Genomic DNA, 17,290 nt, shown 5'->3' with positions numbered 1-17,290 from the left:
ACTGCTGCCAGTTCAAATCAGTCAGAATACCCAGTATTCATTATTGAAAAGGTGTCCATACGTTTAGTACTTGGCAGAAATGATACAGATTTTGTAGCAAAGAGAATGACCGTGTGTGACAACACTGTCTGCAGCATGGCTCTGCTCTCTGTGTATCTTAAATTAGGATAGTGATATGACCCTGCTGAAAATAAGTTAATGGTCCAGGGCACTGAATCTATGGCCAAAGAGGCCTCACTGAGTTGCATTGCCTGAGTTGCACAATTCTATACATTTGAGTCCATTTGTTTTTTCCTGCACTCTGCATAGTTTTAAGAGTCAAATTTCCCTTGCAATAAACAGCACTGTTGCATAGAGGTTTGAACCGCTCCTAGACTCTTAAGGACAATTAGAATATAATAGCTTTTCCCTGTTGAGCGGGATGCTATTCTGTTGTGGGCTTTAGCCTGGTAGTGGCTCAAACTGAGAACCCGTCTTAGTTCCTGTCTTGAGGAATACTCCAGAAAACTAATCATGTAATGTTGTCAATGTGTCTGCAGAGCTCAGTTGTGAAACAGTGTATCAGAGGTAACCTTTTGAGGAAAGAAATTGAGAACAAATGAGAAGGAAAAAACAAATACATACAGTACAGAACCAAACATGGCTAAATGTGTAATTGCAGCTATTATATACACCAACAAACAAAATATCCCCATTTTTTTTTTTTACAAAATATATATATTCACATCATGTTGCATAAATATCAATTGGAATGAGGTCAATGAAACAGATAAGACCAGAGATCTCTCCCAACTGGTCAAGGGTCAACCGGTTTAATAATGAGTCTAGAACATGCTCATTGGAGAACTCTGCAAAGTGAGATCACTTGAAAAATGCAGAGATTCATTATTTAAAATATAGCATTTACCCTGACACATGAGCATTTTTAAATACCTTGGCTGGGTGAGGAAGGAAATATGACAATTTGGGGCATTTAGAAAAATGCTAATAAAATAGCATTCTCAGTTCACATGTTGAGTCTTAAATGTCCTAGAGGTAACTAACATATACAGAACAATAACAGCAGCAAAGATTGTGGTTTGATGAGCCAAAAATGTAAATGCAACAGAAGATGCATAAAGTAAAAATGAAATTATTACCAACTACTTGGCAAAGGTTATGGAGTGTTGAGAAGGTACGAGGGAAAAACAGATTGAGGAAGGTCAATGTGACTAATAAAAGGCAAAGAGACCTACAGTAGTGGCAGTATACAGTTGAAGTCGGAAGTTTACATACATCTTAGCCAAATACATTTAAACTCAGTTTCACAATTCCTGACATTTAATCCTAGTACAAATTCCCCGTCGTAGGTCAGTTAGGATCACCACTTTATTTTAAGAATGTGAAATGTCAGGAAATAGTAGAATGACTTATTTCAGATTTTATTTCTTTCATCACATTCCCAGTGGGTCAGAAGTTTACATGCACTCAATTAGTATTTGGTAGCATTGCCTTTATATGGTTTAATGGGGTTATATCCTTCCTGTTTGGCCCTGTCCGGGGGTGTCCTCGGATGGGGCCACAGTGTCTCCTGACCCCTCCTGTCTCAGCCTCCAGTATTTATGCTGCAGTAGTTTGTGTCGGGGGGCTGGGGTCAGTTTGTTATATCTGGAGTACTTCTCCTGTCCTATTCGGTGTCCTGTGTGAATCTAAGTGTGCGTTCTCTAATTCTCTCCTTTCTCTCTCTCTCGGAGGACCTGAGCCCTAGGACCATGCCCCAGGACTACCTGACATGATGACTCCTTGCTGTCCCCAGTCCACCTGGCCATGCTGCTGCTCCAGTTTCAACTTCCACTCGACTGTGCTGCTGCTCCAGTTTCAACTGTTCTGCCTTATTATTACTCGACCATGCTGGTCATTTATGAACATTTGAACATCTTGGCTATGTTCTGTTATAATCTCCACCCGGCACAGCCAGAAGAGGACTGGCCACCCCACATAGCCTGGTTCCTCTCTAGGTTTCTTCCTAGGTTTTGGCCTTTCTAGGGAGTTTTTCCTAGCCACCGTGCTTCTACACCTGCATTGCTTGCTGTTTGGGGTTTTAGGCTGGGTTTCTGTACAGCACTTTGAGATATCAGCTGATGTACGAAGGGCTATATAAATAAATTTGATTTGATTTGATTTAACTTGGGTCAAACGTTTTGGGTAGCCTTCCATAAGCTTCCCACAATAAGTTGGGTGAATTTTGGCCCATTCCTCCTGACAGAGCTGGTGTAACTGTGTCAGTTTTGCTCACACACTCTTTTTTAGTTCTGCCTGCAAATTTTCTGTAGGATTGAGGTCAGGGCTTTGTGATGGCCACTAATACCTTGACTTTGTTGTTCTTAATGCGCCATTTTGCCACAACTTTGGAAGTATGCTTGGGGTCACTGTCCAGTTGGAAGACTCATTTGCGACCAAGCTTTAACTTCTTGACTGATGTCTTGATGTTGCTTCAATATACACCATTTTCCTGTCTCATGATGCCATCTATTTTGTGAAGTGCACCAGTCCCTCCTGCAGCAAAGCACCCTCACAACATGATGCTGCCACCCCCGTGCTTCACGGTTGGCATGGTGTTCTTCGGCTTGCAAGCCTCCCCCTTTTCCCTCCAAACATAGCGATGGTCATTATGGCCAAACAGTTCTATTTTTGTTTCATCAGACCAGAAGACATTTCTCCAAAAAGTACAATCTGTAGTCTGGCTTTTTTGAATGGCAGTTTAGGGGCAGTGGCTTCTTCCTTGCTGTGCGGCCTTTCAGGTTATGTCGATATAGGACTCATTTTACTGTGGATATAGATACTTTTGTACCCGTTTCCTCCAGCATCTTCACAAGGTCCTATGCTGTTGTTCTGGGATTGATTTCCCCATTTCGCACCAAAGTACATTCATCTCTAGGAGACAAAGTGTCTCCTTCCTGAGTGATATGATGGCTGCGTGGTCCCAAGGTGTTTAAACTTGCTTACTATTGTTTGTACAGATTAACGTGGTACCTTCTGGCGTTTGGAAATTGCTCCCAAGGATGACCCAAACTTTTTTTTTCTGAAGTCTTGGCTGATTTCTTTTGATTTTTCCATGATATCAAGCAAAGAGGCACTGAGTTTGAAGGTAGGCCTTGAAATACATCCACAGGTACACCTCCAATTGACTCAGATTATGTCAATTAGCTTATCAGAAGCTTCTAAAGCCATGACGTAATTTTCTGGAATATTCAAAGCTGTTTAAAGGCACAGTCAACTTAGTGTATGTAAACTTCTGACCCACTGGAATTGTGATACAGTGAATTACAAGTGAAGTAATCTTTCTGTAAACAATTGTTGGAAAAATTACTTGTCGTGCACAAAGTAGATGTCCTAACCGACTTGCCAAAACTATAGGTTTGACTCCAACCTAAGTCTATGTAAACTTCCCGACTTCAACTGTATATTGAGTTGAAGAGGACATGCTAGAATGAAGGAGAATGTTGCTCAAAACAGGGCTCATTAAATAGTACAGAATATTCTGAGCATAGCGGATAGAATTGTGATGTATAGAACAGGCACGTTTTCTATCGTTCCTGTTTTATACAGTACATGTCTGACTGTCTTTCTGAATGTTCTGTCCTGTTGAATATTCCCTCAGTAAGCACATCCTAAAGATATAAACAAACCCTCAAACTAAGGAAACAACCCGCATTCTCTTCTGTAGTGTACGTGTAAAGAAGCTTGGAGTCAGAACGTAGACCAGAGGGCTCGGCCTCGGCCCCTTACTGAGGTAGTTGATTGGGTGGATATGAGCTAGCCAGAGCAGAGACCCACATTGGCAGCGTGAGACAGAGAGAGGTGTAGCTACCGGTAAACTCCAGCGACTGGGCTAGCAGAAGGGACCCGAGGCGAGGGAAAGAGCTATGGGCTACGTGACTCACTCCCACCACTGAAGGTCCATGTGCAAAAGATGGAAGGGTGTAACTGCTTCTGTCACAATGGGCTGCGAAGTCAAAGTCTGCTAGCCCCCAGAACAGAAAATCTCTTGACAACATGCTTTATCAATATCATTAAGTGAAACATTCTTGACCCTGCTCTACTTTCCTGCTAGTCTGGAATAAATTAATGTTCTTTGTTGACACAGGAGTTTGGGTATCAAGTCGTTGGACACAGAAGATGCTGGAATTTCAACCAGCATGGAATGGTTCCATCTGTGACCATGGCAACCCATAGGCGTAGTGGAGTAAGTCATTGTAACTGTTAGTGGTCCAGTGTGCTGCCCCCAGTGACCTGGTCCTGCTAGGGCAGCTTCATGAAGAGGCCGTTGTCCAGAGAGGGGACAGGCATGGGGCAGGGGAACTGGAACAGGCTCATGTCTGCCGTCAGGGCGGCCATAGCAGCTGGGTCATGCTCTATCTGACCTCTCAGAGAGGGGTCAATCTTCTCCAGCCGCCGTTTCAGTCTCTTGGCCTCTCTCTCACGGATCAGCCTAGCCTGCCTCTTATCTGGAGTCTCATTGGCCCTCTTCATCCGCATGGCCTCCCTGTCGCGCAGAAGCCTCCGTGTCCGTTGCTCCTCTGTCTCCTGCAGCCTCTGCATCCGCTTGGCTTCGCGGTCCCGCAGCCTCCGTAGCTCCCGCTCCTCGGGCGACTCGTGCTCCCGCTTGGTCTTCTTGGCGGAACGCTCACGCTCTAGACGGTGCATGCGTGCCTCCACCGGCTCGTTCTTCCTGCGCATGGCCCACTTCCTCATGGGAGACTGGGCGTCCACCAGCTGCTGGTAGGCCACACAGCTGTTGCACACCAGCAGCACTCCGGCCGGGTGCACAGGCATGGGGCTCAGGATGTCTGGCAGCAGGGGTAGGCCAGGTGAGGGGCTGAGGGCGTCAGGGAAGGAGGGGGGCGAAGAGAGGAGGCTGTGGTGCAGTGAGGGGAGTGGGTGGCCTGGGAGGTGTCCGGGACCTTGGCCATGGTTGTGTCCCTGGTTGTGTCCGGGGTTGTATCCCGGGCCGTGGTTCTGTCCCGGGATGTGGCCTGTGCCACGGCCAGGGTTGTGTCCTGGGCCTTGGTTTGGGCCGTGTCCTTGGTTGTTGACGAGCCCGTGGCCGTGTATCAGGCCATGACCGGGGTTGCCCATGGGGCTGCCGGAGAGAGACCGGGACATGGAACAGTTCTCATCTCCGCTGCTGCATTCCATACTGCTGCCTGTGTTCAGGACCTCTCTGAGCTTCTCCCTGTGTAGGGGGGCAGAGACGTGAGTAGTTACAGGACACAGCTGTTACAGGCTAGCGCAGACAGACAGCCTAACTCTCTAAACTCTGTAGATAACCCATGTCATTGTGTGTGTGAAAGGCTGAAGCACTAAACTAGGGTATAGGGCTGAAATGAGGTAGTAGTGGTGGAGGAGGCACAGACCTGTTGAAGTTGTTGGTGTCGGTGAAGCGTGTCCCACACACAGCACAGTTGGAGAGGCGGTCCTCAGAGTGGATGAGAAGGTGGCGCCCCAGGGAGCCTGGCGAGCTGAGCGCGCGCCCACACACTGGGCACACGTAGTTCTTACTGCTGCCCATCAACGATGTGTGCTGCTCCACAGAGAGACAGGGGGACAGAGAAAGAGGGAGCAAAAGGAAGAGAGATGGACATTTATAGTCATTTAATTAGGTAGACCACAATCGTTTTCTTTGTCAGTGTGTTTTATAAGCGACATAAAAAAAGTGAGGGCAAACCCCAACAGTGCATATCTAAAAATACACATATCTACAATTGTGGCATAAACATGTGGTTAACACTACACCATCATGTGAGAAAGTACACAAATGGATGGAGGAGGAAGTGGTTGCTGGTAAACGTTTAATTCTGTCTCAGTTACAAAACACTAGCATAACTTCAAACTGGATGAAACATCCAAACCTTAGGTTTGACACATAACCCAGAGACTGATCACATGACTGGATCATAATTATCCTTCCCTCTTTAGTGTAGTGATGACAGTAGGAGGTTTAAAGGTGATTATCTACCCCTAGCCCATTATCCCCCCAATCTAACCGCTGAGGCTAAGGAGGCTTTGGCCCTGTCTGAATACTTGGCGCCATGGTGGGCTGTCTGGTACTGTACTGTCCTCACCTGGTAGACGTGTGTGATGAGCTGCTCGGGGCTGCTGAACTCCAGGGTGCACAGAGGACACACACAGCTGCTCATCAGGTCGGCCCCCTCCTCGCTCTCCTGAGAAACACAGAGGCATCAGTACTACTGTACCCTCAGATACTGTGGATGCTATGTGGAGCTAACATACAGATATGTTTAATCAGTAATATGTATGCTAATGATTGTGTAATAATACAGTAGGTTATGTAATGGTGGTTCTGCCTACACTGAGAATGTAGGGCAAATATTAGAAGAGGATTTAATATGTACATCTAAAGGGTGGATATGCTCATCCTCTCTACAGTACCTCTATGGCTGGTCCAGGGAGCAGGAATCCTGAATGGTAGGTCAAAAGGTTGTGTGTGTGTGTTGGGTGGGTTGAGGGTGAGAGAGAGAATTACCCTCAGGCCCCCAGTGACTCATTGACTGTCACTATGACACACTGTATGACTCTGCCATGGGTGTGAATCACACCACACAACCTGAGATGCTATCTGTTTCTGGGGTCTGAAGGTGTGAGGATATTCTGTGAATCGCCAGTTTACAATTGACTAACGCAATTTATTCAGACATATTCTTGTGCTGCATCTCTCCTTTTGTACGATTATCGAATAACATAATTCTGGAAAATGGACAGTGCGGGGTGGGGCAATAACCTTTCCACATAAGTCTAGAGGGCCAGATGACCCTGAGATCTGTAGAACACTATCAAATCAGGAAGGAAACGCATGTGTGAATCAGCAACCATGCAGGCCTGCACTCAGTGACCACACAGTGCTAGGAGGAGAGAACACCCCTCCGTGGGTAACCCTGACAGTGACACTCACTTCTTTAACTCCCCTGTGGTGTGTTCTCTTGGTGGAGGTCATGTGGTCGTCAGCTGAGGTGTTGGAGGATGAGTCGTGGTTGTCCAGGTCGCTATCACTGTCTTCTATGGGGGCAAACACAGTCCTATCAATATAGACAGACAACAGAGCTAGTCATTCTCTCACGACACCCCCTACAGAGAGTATGTCACATTAGGGTCAGGGAAATGCCCTAAATGCCTACCTGAAATGCTGTCCTGTTGGGAATTGTTGCTGTGGCATTCGCTGTCCTCAATGAAATCATCCCTGCCATCCATGTTAATAGTGTGAAGGGGGCCTGCAAAGCTGGTGCTGTGGAAGGGCCCTGTGAACAGAGGAGTCACAGGGAGATGATAGGACCAGAGGGAGGGGTGAACTAGGCATATCCACCTGATTTTCAAACACTTAAAACACGGAAGCCAAATGCAGAAACTATGGATACAACTTCCTTTCGCTGATAAATCCTGAAAAATACACCATACTAATGTGCCTGAACCTTGTAGGCTAACAGCTGAGAAAACCCCAGAACTGATCCAAATGGTTGCCCAATCAGGCAGGCTACATGCAGCCATTTCTAAATGAACATTTAAAAACGCTAGGCTTTTGAGCGTTATTCAAATGACATAGGCTATTCACTGTAGTTTACACCCTAGACTAGAGTTTTGTACTCAATTGAAAACAATAACATTCTTCATTACATTGTGTTGTAGCCTAGGCAGGATACATTTCTGGTACCAGGGGACTGGGAGGGAGAGCACTCAGCATAGCCTCAGGAGGCTACCTATGATTTCCTGATCGAATAAACTTGTTTTTCCTTTCGTAAATTGACTGGATATATTCACTGCAGTATTAAGCCTAACATTGAGCTTATGAATTATGAGCTAATATGCATACGTTTCTAATTTAGGAGATCTACATCCCAAGCCTGTCCCAGAAAAAGCCAGACTACAAAAGCTTGCTGGACACTTATTTTCTTTAACCTACTAAATTAGCCTATTAGAGGAGATATACCTGCTTGCTCTTACCTGCTGAATGTAAAATAGGCTACAGCATTAAGAACAGGCAGGGAGTTGGAAAGGAGAAGCCCATATTTTCCTATAGTAGGCCTATCTTAACACTGGGCTACATCCTGACAAAACATGAGTGGCCTGCATATGTACCTTTCTGGACCTTCTAAACGGTTGAGAATAGTCCCAAACTGATCCAAATGGTAGCAAAATCAAAGCCTAGGCTGTAGAAATATGCCGTTTTTTTTAAATACAAAATAGGGTGTTTGAGAGATTATTCAAATTAGCCTACATAACATGGACAATAATTGTGTACTCAATTGATTACAGTAAAACTTTTCTTGCACTTTGACTGGTCAATATTGAGCTTCTTACTTCAGCTACACATTACTAGCCTCTCTCCAACTGTTCTCATTCACAATAGGCTATAGCAGGGGTAGACAACACTGGTCCTGGAGTGCAGCAGGCACTTCATGTTTATTATTTAATCGACCTGGAGGATCAGGTGTGTTGAATTTAGGCAATCATTAAACTGATCAATAAGCTCAGTTGGTCAGGTATGATGCCTAGTTTGAACAAAGTCCTGTAGTACCTGCGGATTGTTGAGGAGAGAAAGTGCATTGGTGTGATCACTTTTGGCCGGTTATTATGATAACACTGTTGCACTGATGCATTGCAAATAGTTGCACAGGACAGAGAGATGAGCACAGTGAAAAATAAGACCCAAAGAAATTGACAACCATTAGAAAAATGGAAATCACTTGCAAACCACTTGAGCAATGACATGCTGTAATAGATGTGCAGGCAATATGGTGTTTGTTATTGAATAGCTACATTTAAATACAGTAGGAGTTACTATATTGCTTTACATTAGGCCTACATTGACGATTTAGTTGCAGTTGTCACTATGACAATGAACAGACCCTGAAAGTACCGAATGGTCTGAACCAGTATCTGTGTGTTAGAGAACGCATGGTGACCTTATTAATAGGCAGCGTGCAGTAGGATGCGTTGATCGACAGGTGTAGGACTTTCCTCTAGTGTGGATACTCACCAGCGTGTTATAGTTATGTAGCCTATAGTTTATAGTTATTGGCTTGGTGCCTGGCCCGTAACTCTGACAACACAACTAACGTTATTATCACAACAGAACTATTCTAGTAGGTCTAGCGAACAGAGAACTTGAATGAAATAAATGTAAAATTACACTTATATACTTGTTTACTTGACTTTTAAACTGTATACTATAAAATGACTCCAAATAATTGACTCTGGCTAATTTGCCACCGGCGAACTGCAGTAGAGAAGTAAAGCGGAAGTGGAATCCATCACTTCCGTTGATCGGCTGTGCACATAACAACGTTTCAAAAATAACGGTGGATAGGATGGGAAAGTGTGACCACTACATTTCGACTTTCTTCTTTTTTTTATGTTCTTGAAACGCAACAGACACAGATGCAAACAGGACGCAAATGAACATCTTAAAAGGCATCGGGTAGAAGTAAATTAATACACAAATAAGAATATAATTGTATATCTTAAATAACAGAGTTTGGGAATTTGGTTATATAACCTTAAAGCCCATTCAAAAACCGGAAGATCGAGGAACCAAGGCAAAATGGGCAGTCACTTTCACATCGTATTCTTGATTGAGACAATCCTCAATGACAGGAAAAAAAGATTTGTATTCATTTGATATAGAGTCAGGTGTGTACAATATATTGTATATGATATGTTACAAGACAATGCAGGAAAATACAACCAGTAGACAAAGCCTTGAGGTAAAACGTGCTAGGCATAGGAATGACAGCCCTGGAACAGAAGATTGACAGGTCAGTAGTGCAAGGCGGAGCGTGATCATGAAGTCAGGGGAAGACATTTCTAGAGCACAGACCTGTAATATTTAACATGGAGGGCATAACAAACACCAGAGAGCCTGGTGTGTAGTCTGTACTTCAGTTACCTGGTGTGTAGTCTGTACTTCAGTTACCTGGTGTGTAGTCTGTACTTCAGTTACCTGGTGTGTAGTCTGTACTTCAGTTACCTGGTGTGTAGTCTGTACTTCAGTTACCTGGTGTAGGTGCTGACTAGCCACAAAAATCCAAGCAATCTATCACACATAGCCTACTGAAGAAAGTGCTTCAGATTAGAATAGCAAGCCTATCCAGCATTAAAGGAGCAGTAGCTACACACATAAACCCAGCATAGCTGCTGTAATTCACTAGTACAAGACGGTTATAGAAACACAACAGAATACATGAAAGACCTGAACCTTTAAAACACAATCATTCCCCGAGCCTATATGCAGTTGACAAGGATGCGTTCATATTCACTGACATGCCAATATAATGCTGCATCAACACATCGCAGAAGCGCACGTTGACACATGCACACATAACCAGACCCCCACTTTTCACAGAAGCAGAACAAACACACACACACGCTTATCCAGGCATGCTGCAGTCCTCCCAGGGGGAAGCAGCCTGCACTCCTTTCCAGTAGCAGCCTGCAAGGCAGTGTTTCTCCCTCTCTCTCAGTACCACCCACACACTGCACAGCCTGGCTCACCCTCTGTCCTCCCTGCTCATACGCAGCTCTGACTGTTCTATATCCATACCAGCAGCTCTGAGGGGAAGGCCAATGCCTCATACCAGTGGAGCCCATGTGTGTCTGCTTAACCCCCTCACATGGTACTTAACATTTTACAGCATCTCTGCTCATTGCATTCGTATCCCATTTCCCCTCCTATCTACACCCAAGCTTGACACGGTTGGGATGGGAGCACAGGACCTCTCCAGTTGTTAGTGACAGTACTCATTCCTGAGGACCTCTCCTGTCATCAGTATCAAAACAGTATCAGAATACATTAAATGGGAGATTTCATTTTGATCCTTTTTAGATATCTCGAAGGTAAAAATATATATTTAAACTGCAACAGTTTAGGTTCCATAGCCCTCCAGTTATCACCCTCTGCTTCTGAATGCAATGAATTCCTCCTCCCCTTCCTGTCCAGTCTTTCCATTCAGTGTGATGGAAGGAACATCTCTCATCCAGTTACCTGAGGCTGGCAGAGGTAATTACAGCCTCTGTTCTAATCCTGGAGCAACACACCACTGAGGAGCATGGTCTGTGTGTGAGAGGGTTCAGGATTAATCTTCAACTATCTTTTTTTTTTTTTAAACTCCCCTCTAATCTTCACAGGGCTGTCATACCTGCATTAACTTTTTGCCGGAGTATGGTATGTGAAAATAGTTTGGGCACAATCCCCATAGTGAACCAGGCACTCATTAGCATTGGTAGAGTGGGTCTGATTGTTGAACTATGAACTGCACAGACTGGCTCCACGGCACACAGCCAATGATTGATGTGTGAGAGCTACCCATCCCCCACTGCTAGGGTCTGTCTGTACATCTGTCTCTCTTCTCCCTCCCACCCTCCCCATGTCTCTGCCACTCTGATGTTATCTCTGAGTCTGCGTGTCTGTAGGCAGGAGGTGACGCAGTGTCTGACTGAATCCAGACAAAGACAAACTCATCAGCCAACAGACACAGAGGGAGAGAGGAGGAGGAGGAAGGGGGGACAAAACAAAACAGACAAAAGAGAGAATGCCAAAACTCTACTCAAACACTAAGCAATGGGGCTCCTGTTGAATTCAAGCTCCCCTCTTTTTTTACCCACCCTCTGCTCCAACACACACAGTCACACAATACTGTCTGAGTCTCCAGGAAGTGCTGGGGCCCCTGCCTTCCATCTGTGTACAGGCACTATGGTGTTCAGGACCATGGGAATGGTGAAACACAGACATCAGCTAATCCCAGACTCCCAGATCATTTCTCACGTCGCCTAATTGACAGCCTGGTATTTAATTAAGGCAAGGAGGACACCACCATCACCCCTTTTCTCCAGAATCCCTCCCTCTCTATGGAGCCCTTCTCCCCAGTGAAGTGTCTGAAATGATCCCAACTCTGCTCTCTGAGAAATCAACACAAAATTACCCATCTGTATGGCTTCCTCAAGTATGTGTGTTGTAAAGATGATACATTATAGATCCACAATGAAGACTATTCTGATACAACCTGACTATCAACGCATGCTATCAAAACGGACCTGTTTATCATCACCAACCCTTTCAGGGCTAATGAGACTTCTAACAGAGCTGCTATGCTTTCCCGCTACCCCAGCCATGATTGGCTCAGACAGGCTATCTGATTAGTTTTCCCATGCTGGTAATGTCTGTGCTCTACATCGAGGGACATTTCACATCAGTTCACGACACACACATACATCACTTTTAAGGATTATAATAATGTTTAATTCGATGGTGGGTTAAGAAAATGAACAATTATCATTTTATAAACTGTGGTATGTGTGTGAATGTGTGAATTTGTCTTGCACCAACTATATGTGGTCATATGAAAGTGTGAAGGTCTGGTTCATTCTGAGGGTAATAAAAAAGACAGTTGTTATTTCATAACTATCAGTCAGAAGTAGTACGTGAAGCTTGTAGACATCACTGTAGAAGCACCCCAAAAAACACCTTAGGATTGATAATGTGTGTTGTACTATACTGTGTTTGAACAACAGAGTTCTATGGACCAATAAGTCGAGAAACACAATGCATCCTTACTGTGTTACGGTTTCCCGTGACAGATGATGTTATTAGCACATAGGGATTATTGAGGCCATTAGAGCAATACGTATTTCGACACGCCTACCTATCTACAGCACCCGATGTCACAGGAAGGCCAATAAGATCATCAAGGAAAACAACCACCTGAGCCACTGCCTGTTCACCCCTCTATCATCCAGAAGGCGAGGTCAGTACAGGTGCATCAAAGCTGGGACCAATAGACTGAAAAACAGCTTTTATCTCAAGACCATCAGACTGTTAAACAGCCATCACTAACATAGAGAGGCTGCTGCCAACATACTGACTCAAATCTCTGGCCACTTTAATAAATGGACTTAATAAATGTATCACTAGTCACTTTAAATAACACAACTTGAATAATGTTATCCTACATTACTCATCTCATATGTATATACTTGATTCTATACCATCTACTGCATCTTGCCTATGCCGCAAGGCCATCGCTCATCCATATATTTATATGTACATATTCGTATGCATCCCTTTACATTTGTGCGTATAAGGTAGTTGTGAATTTGTTAGATAACTTGTTAGATATACTGCATTGTCGGAACTAAAAGCACAAGCATTTCGCTACACTCACATTAACATCGGCTAACAATGTGTATGTAACCAATAAAATTTTATTTTATTTTGAAAAGGACCCTAAAGGACCTCACTGTATCGTTGGGTTCGATCTCCTTGGGTGGACTTATGCGTCCTCAGGCATCCAGTAGCCTACACTATGAAGGATCAGCAGGCCAATACATCATGCTCTCAGTTTGGCCTTTTAACATGCATAGGAAAAGGACATCATCATTACGATCAGTAGAAATGTTTGTCAGGCAACTACACAGCTACCAAACCTGTGGTACCTAGACTATACCAGCTCTGGAGTAGTCTCCCATTGGAATTGGAGGAATGGTGCTTGCAGATAGCCAGAGTAGCTAAAGTAGTCAGTGACACTGAAAAACACCCTCCCCTAAGCTGGTGACTATGACAACAACACTCATGGAACATAAACTTAAAAATAGAGAAATAAAACGTGTTTTAGTGGCCACAGGCATTGACAGTGCCAGTAGTGTAACCGACATTGCTATTCTCCACTGGCTGTACTGGTTCTGTATTTAAACCTAAGACGTCAATGTGGAGCGCTTATCCAGAGAAACAGAAAGTACACTCTAACAAAAGCATGTTGTACCTAGTTTAAACTGACATTTTATGAGGGATCTTAAATGGATTCTGAGACCAATAAGGGTGAAATCTGTCCTACTCTCAAGACTAACATTATTTGCATTGGTAGGCTATATCATACTCTCAAAACAAGAGTTGAAAACAGGGACCAGCATGCCACAGCAGGTGTGCATGCCGTCTCAATCAAAGAATCTTCTTAAAACCCACCAACACACGCTCCGGTAAACACATGGAAATAACTATCTGAATAGTTTCCCTCAGAGAAAACGACCTGCGCACGCAATTGTGAGGTTGTCATCTCCATACAAATATGAATATCATAGTATTAGTAGCCTAATAATGGTTAATGATCATTTGTTTGGCTCAAAGATACAGACAGTCGTCAGTGTCACGCGCGTTGATTCAATGTATCATCAAAATTATTAAAATATTGCCGTCGCGCCACATAGGTTGAACTAAAACATTGTATCAGGCGCTTGTATCAACGATGGTGATTGACACATTGTCTTGCAGTTCACAATTGCAACCGTGGCAAAAACAATCGTCTAGTTCGATGGATGGAAATTATGCTCCTCACTACTTTTCAACAAGTAAAAATGGCAGTTACAATATCTTAGATACCTACAATTAACTTTGAAGGGGTTGTTCTGTTTTCGCCTGGACATATTATCCCCCACTCCCGGTTGGAAAAAAAATCGAATCTCCTCCTAGCCCAGACAGATTTGAAGATTCCCCTAAGCAATCCAGCTGTATTCCGTAAAGGGACTCCCTTCCGAGAGTACAACAATAACACTTAAATTATTTAAAATAAATACCAAATACCAGTTGATCAAAATGGTCTACCCAGGCAGAGATGAACACAGCTTACACCATTGGTGAGAGTCGGGGTCATTTAAATGAATACAAAACAAATAGCCTAAACAAAAATAAATAAAAGCACAAATGGCCTGGTTACAATCTGATTCACTTCAATTTAAAGCACTCTCCAGTCGATCTAGATATATTTTTCAAATGATAGAAACTGCGATAGGGTCCTATCCAACCCGGACTGAGATGTTATTTGCTCAGCAGCCCCAAGCAGCTACAATCCTACGTTGCTGTAGCTTTGCCAATGCACTGCAACGATACTTAGGCACAGCTTCTTCTTCTTCGGTTATAATGAAGTTCGTACATTTTGTTTGCGCATGCCGCCATCTACTGTGCGGTAGTGTGTGGTCGATCATGTAAATTTTTGTGATACAAAAAAAGGGTTGAGGGTTGGGGGGGGGGGGGAATAAATAAAAATTAGCCACCAACTAACCCTACACCCATTTCATTTTTTTTTTGTCACCACCCCATTCCACTACTTTTACCCTAACTGATCCTACACCAGGATCCCATGCACAAACCAGAATGTGAACAGGGGAAAACCTCCATCAAATAGTTTGACGGCTTGGGAGGACAGGACTCTCGTTCAACACACCTTGTATCTCTTCCACAGTAAAACCTTATACACCCAAGTACTGCCACCACAACATCTACTTTCTGTGATATAAATTGTACTGCAGAAATGGAATGTATAACCATGGCAATGAATGCTAAGAAGCCAACCTTACTGAAGCACAAATTCAAATCACTCGGTCAATCCGTTCACCACGCTCATGCCACAGTACTGCTTGCAGAACACGCACTAATGGCCTTTTTCCCAATACCCATCTTCTGTTCCTTAGCCCAATTTAGTAGTCTGGCTATCTCCGGCCTCTCCATGCTCCCAAAATGTGCCACAATCGTCAGCAAACCATCTCGGACTGCCTCCCTGACCTTGGTATGGTCTTGATTTTCATCCCACAGGCACAGCTGTTATCTATGTTCACAGAATGTGCACCGCATTGTGGGATGTTCAAAACATTTGAGGGTAGATAACCTGTAATGACATAGGAGCAGTGAACTTCTGTCAACTGCCAACAATAATACATTGAGACTACTTCTTTCACTCATTTCGTATATCATAATATTTGAATATTACATATTTTTTAAAGGATTTTATGCTGTATGTTAGGTGATTTTAAAACACACCGACAATTTTAATATTGTGAATTTTAAATAGGCCTATATACACAAAGCCCCTCAAAAGTAACACAATTTACACCAACTGAATCAATGCCTGTTGCAAAATTCAGTCTGCGCTATCTTCAACATTACGTGGCATGTCGTGCACTTCAGCCTCTACCAAGAGGTCTTTACAGGTGGTACTACACTCGATTCACCCCATAACCACAGCATTGCTGGTTCAAAACCTGCTCCAGCTGTTTGCTCTGATTTTGGAGAAGGGAAGTCCCAACTGGCCGGACTTGCAGCTGGGTGGTTTGCGACTGTCAAACGCCTTAGCTGTTTACACTAAGAGATCAGAATCGTAAGGTAGCTACACCCTTCCTTTGAATAGTCTGGCTTGCACTTCTCTAGTTCCCCGTGCCTGCACCCTTGGGGCACAGGCGCAATCGGGGACATCCCATTTCTGTCACCAGTGTAGCAAAGTCGGAGTGGTACCTGGGACCTTGCCATTAGGCCAAGAGATCCTAAACTCTTTTGATGAGGTTGCTAGGTGTTGGGTTAGGGCACCTACACTACTAGTACCAGCAGTGGGAAACCTCTGGCCTTTGATGGAAGTTTTCCCCTGTTCACATTCTGGTTTGTGCATGGGATACTATATTTTCTGGAGAATATAGTGCCTCCAAGTATGGGAGTGTACTATTGCTTCTGCCAAGCTGTCTGGACCTCTATGGCACATGTAGTAGTGTGCTCGCTGGTCTGAAACCTGGTGACGCTGGTTCAAACACCCCTCCAGTTGTTCCTATTCAATCTATGTACAGTATATTTTCAGATGGCAGAAAGAAATGTATACTTCATTAAAAAAAGAAGCTACGATGAAGCCCATGTCCTGATTGAACTTAGTGCGGAATTGTCAGTAAAGTACACTAGATGGAGCCCACACACCTCACAAAATTACAAATGTCATAACATTACTTGTTGACGTCATCACTGTCCGCCACGAGGTGAGGTGTGCGAACCGCAGCACGACGTTGAAAGACAATATTACTCATCCGCACATTTCGGACACATCTAAATACAACAAAATAAGATACAACAAATAGCTACATAGCTAGGTAGAACACCAGCCAAGCAAAATAATCAGACTGTTGCGTGCTATAATACCAATACTCGAAGCGTGCATTAATATCTCTAAACGTCTCACAAGTGCAGCTAGAAAGGCAGGCATATGCTAGCTAATGGGTTATTTAGCTAGCTACTACTAGCTATAGCATTATTGCAGTGATAAAATAAACATGTTCGTATAACCAAAATGCTTACATACATACCAGCCACCCATGTTACTCACTCAAATATCACATAGCAGTGTCGAGGCTGGTGGATTTGCTAGCTAATTGAGAGTTCTGTAAATAATTTGCGCGCTCGCCTGTTTGAGGTCTTCATTCCTTTCTCATTCCACAA

The 17,290-nt window shown here is 43.9% G+C and overlaps 1 protein-coding gene across 6 annotated transcripts; it reads right to left on the bottom strand.

Moving 5' to 3' along the window:
* Positions 1-3,349: 3,349 nt before the first annotated feature.
* Positions 3,350-17,285, bottom strand: LOC109895247 (zinc finger protein 821). Of its 6 annotated transcripts, none has more exons than XM_031830923.1 (6): positions 17,178-17,285; positions 7,176-7,295; positions 6,953-7,076; positions 6,105-6,203; positions 5,397-5,563; positions 3,350-5,215 (listed from the first exon to the last, which is right to left on the bottom strand). In XM_031830923.1, the coding sequence occupies exons 2-6, from the start codon at positions 7,211-7,213 to the stop codon at positions 4,282-4,284; spliced, it is 1,362 nt and encodes a 453-aa protein (XP_031686783.1). In that variant the 5' UTR covers positions 7,214-7,295; positions 17,178-17,285; the 3' UTR covers positions 3,350-4,281. The 6 variants fall into 6 exon arrangements, with proteins under 6 accessions (XP_031686783.1, XP_031686781.1, XP_031686782.1 ...); XM_031830921.1 differs by having other exon boundaries at positions 6,953-7,056; XM_031830922.1 differs by having other exon boundaries at positions 17,158-17,273.
* Between the last annotated feature and the right edge of the window lie 5 nt (positions 17,286-17,290).

The sequence above is a fragment of the Oncorhynchus kisutch genome, linkage group LG8 (genome assembly GCF_002021735.2).
Source record: "Oncorhynchus kisutch isolate 150728-3 linkage group LG8, Okis_V2, whole genome shotgun sequence".
In the NCBI taxonomy this organism is placed as follows: domain Eukaryota; kingdom Metazoa; phylum Chordata; class Actinopteri; order Salmoniformes; family Salmonidae; genus Oncorhynchus; species Oncorhynchus kisutch.
The sequence above is the reverse complement of the archived record's forward strand: the minus strand, read 5'-3'. Positions and strand labels throughout refer to the sequence as shown.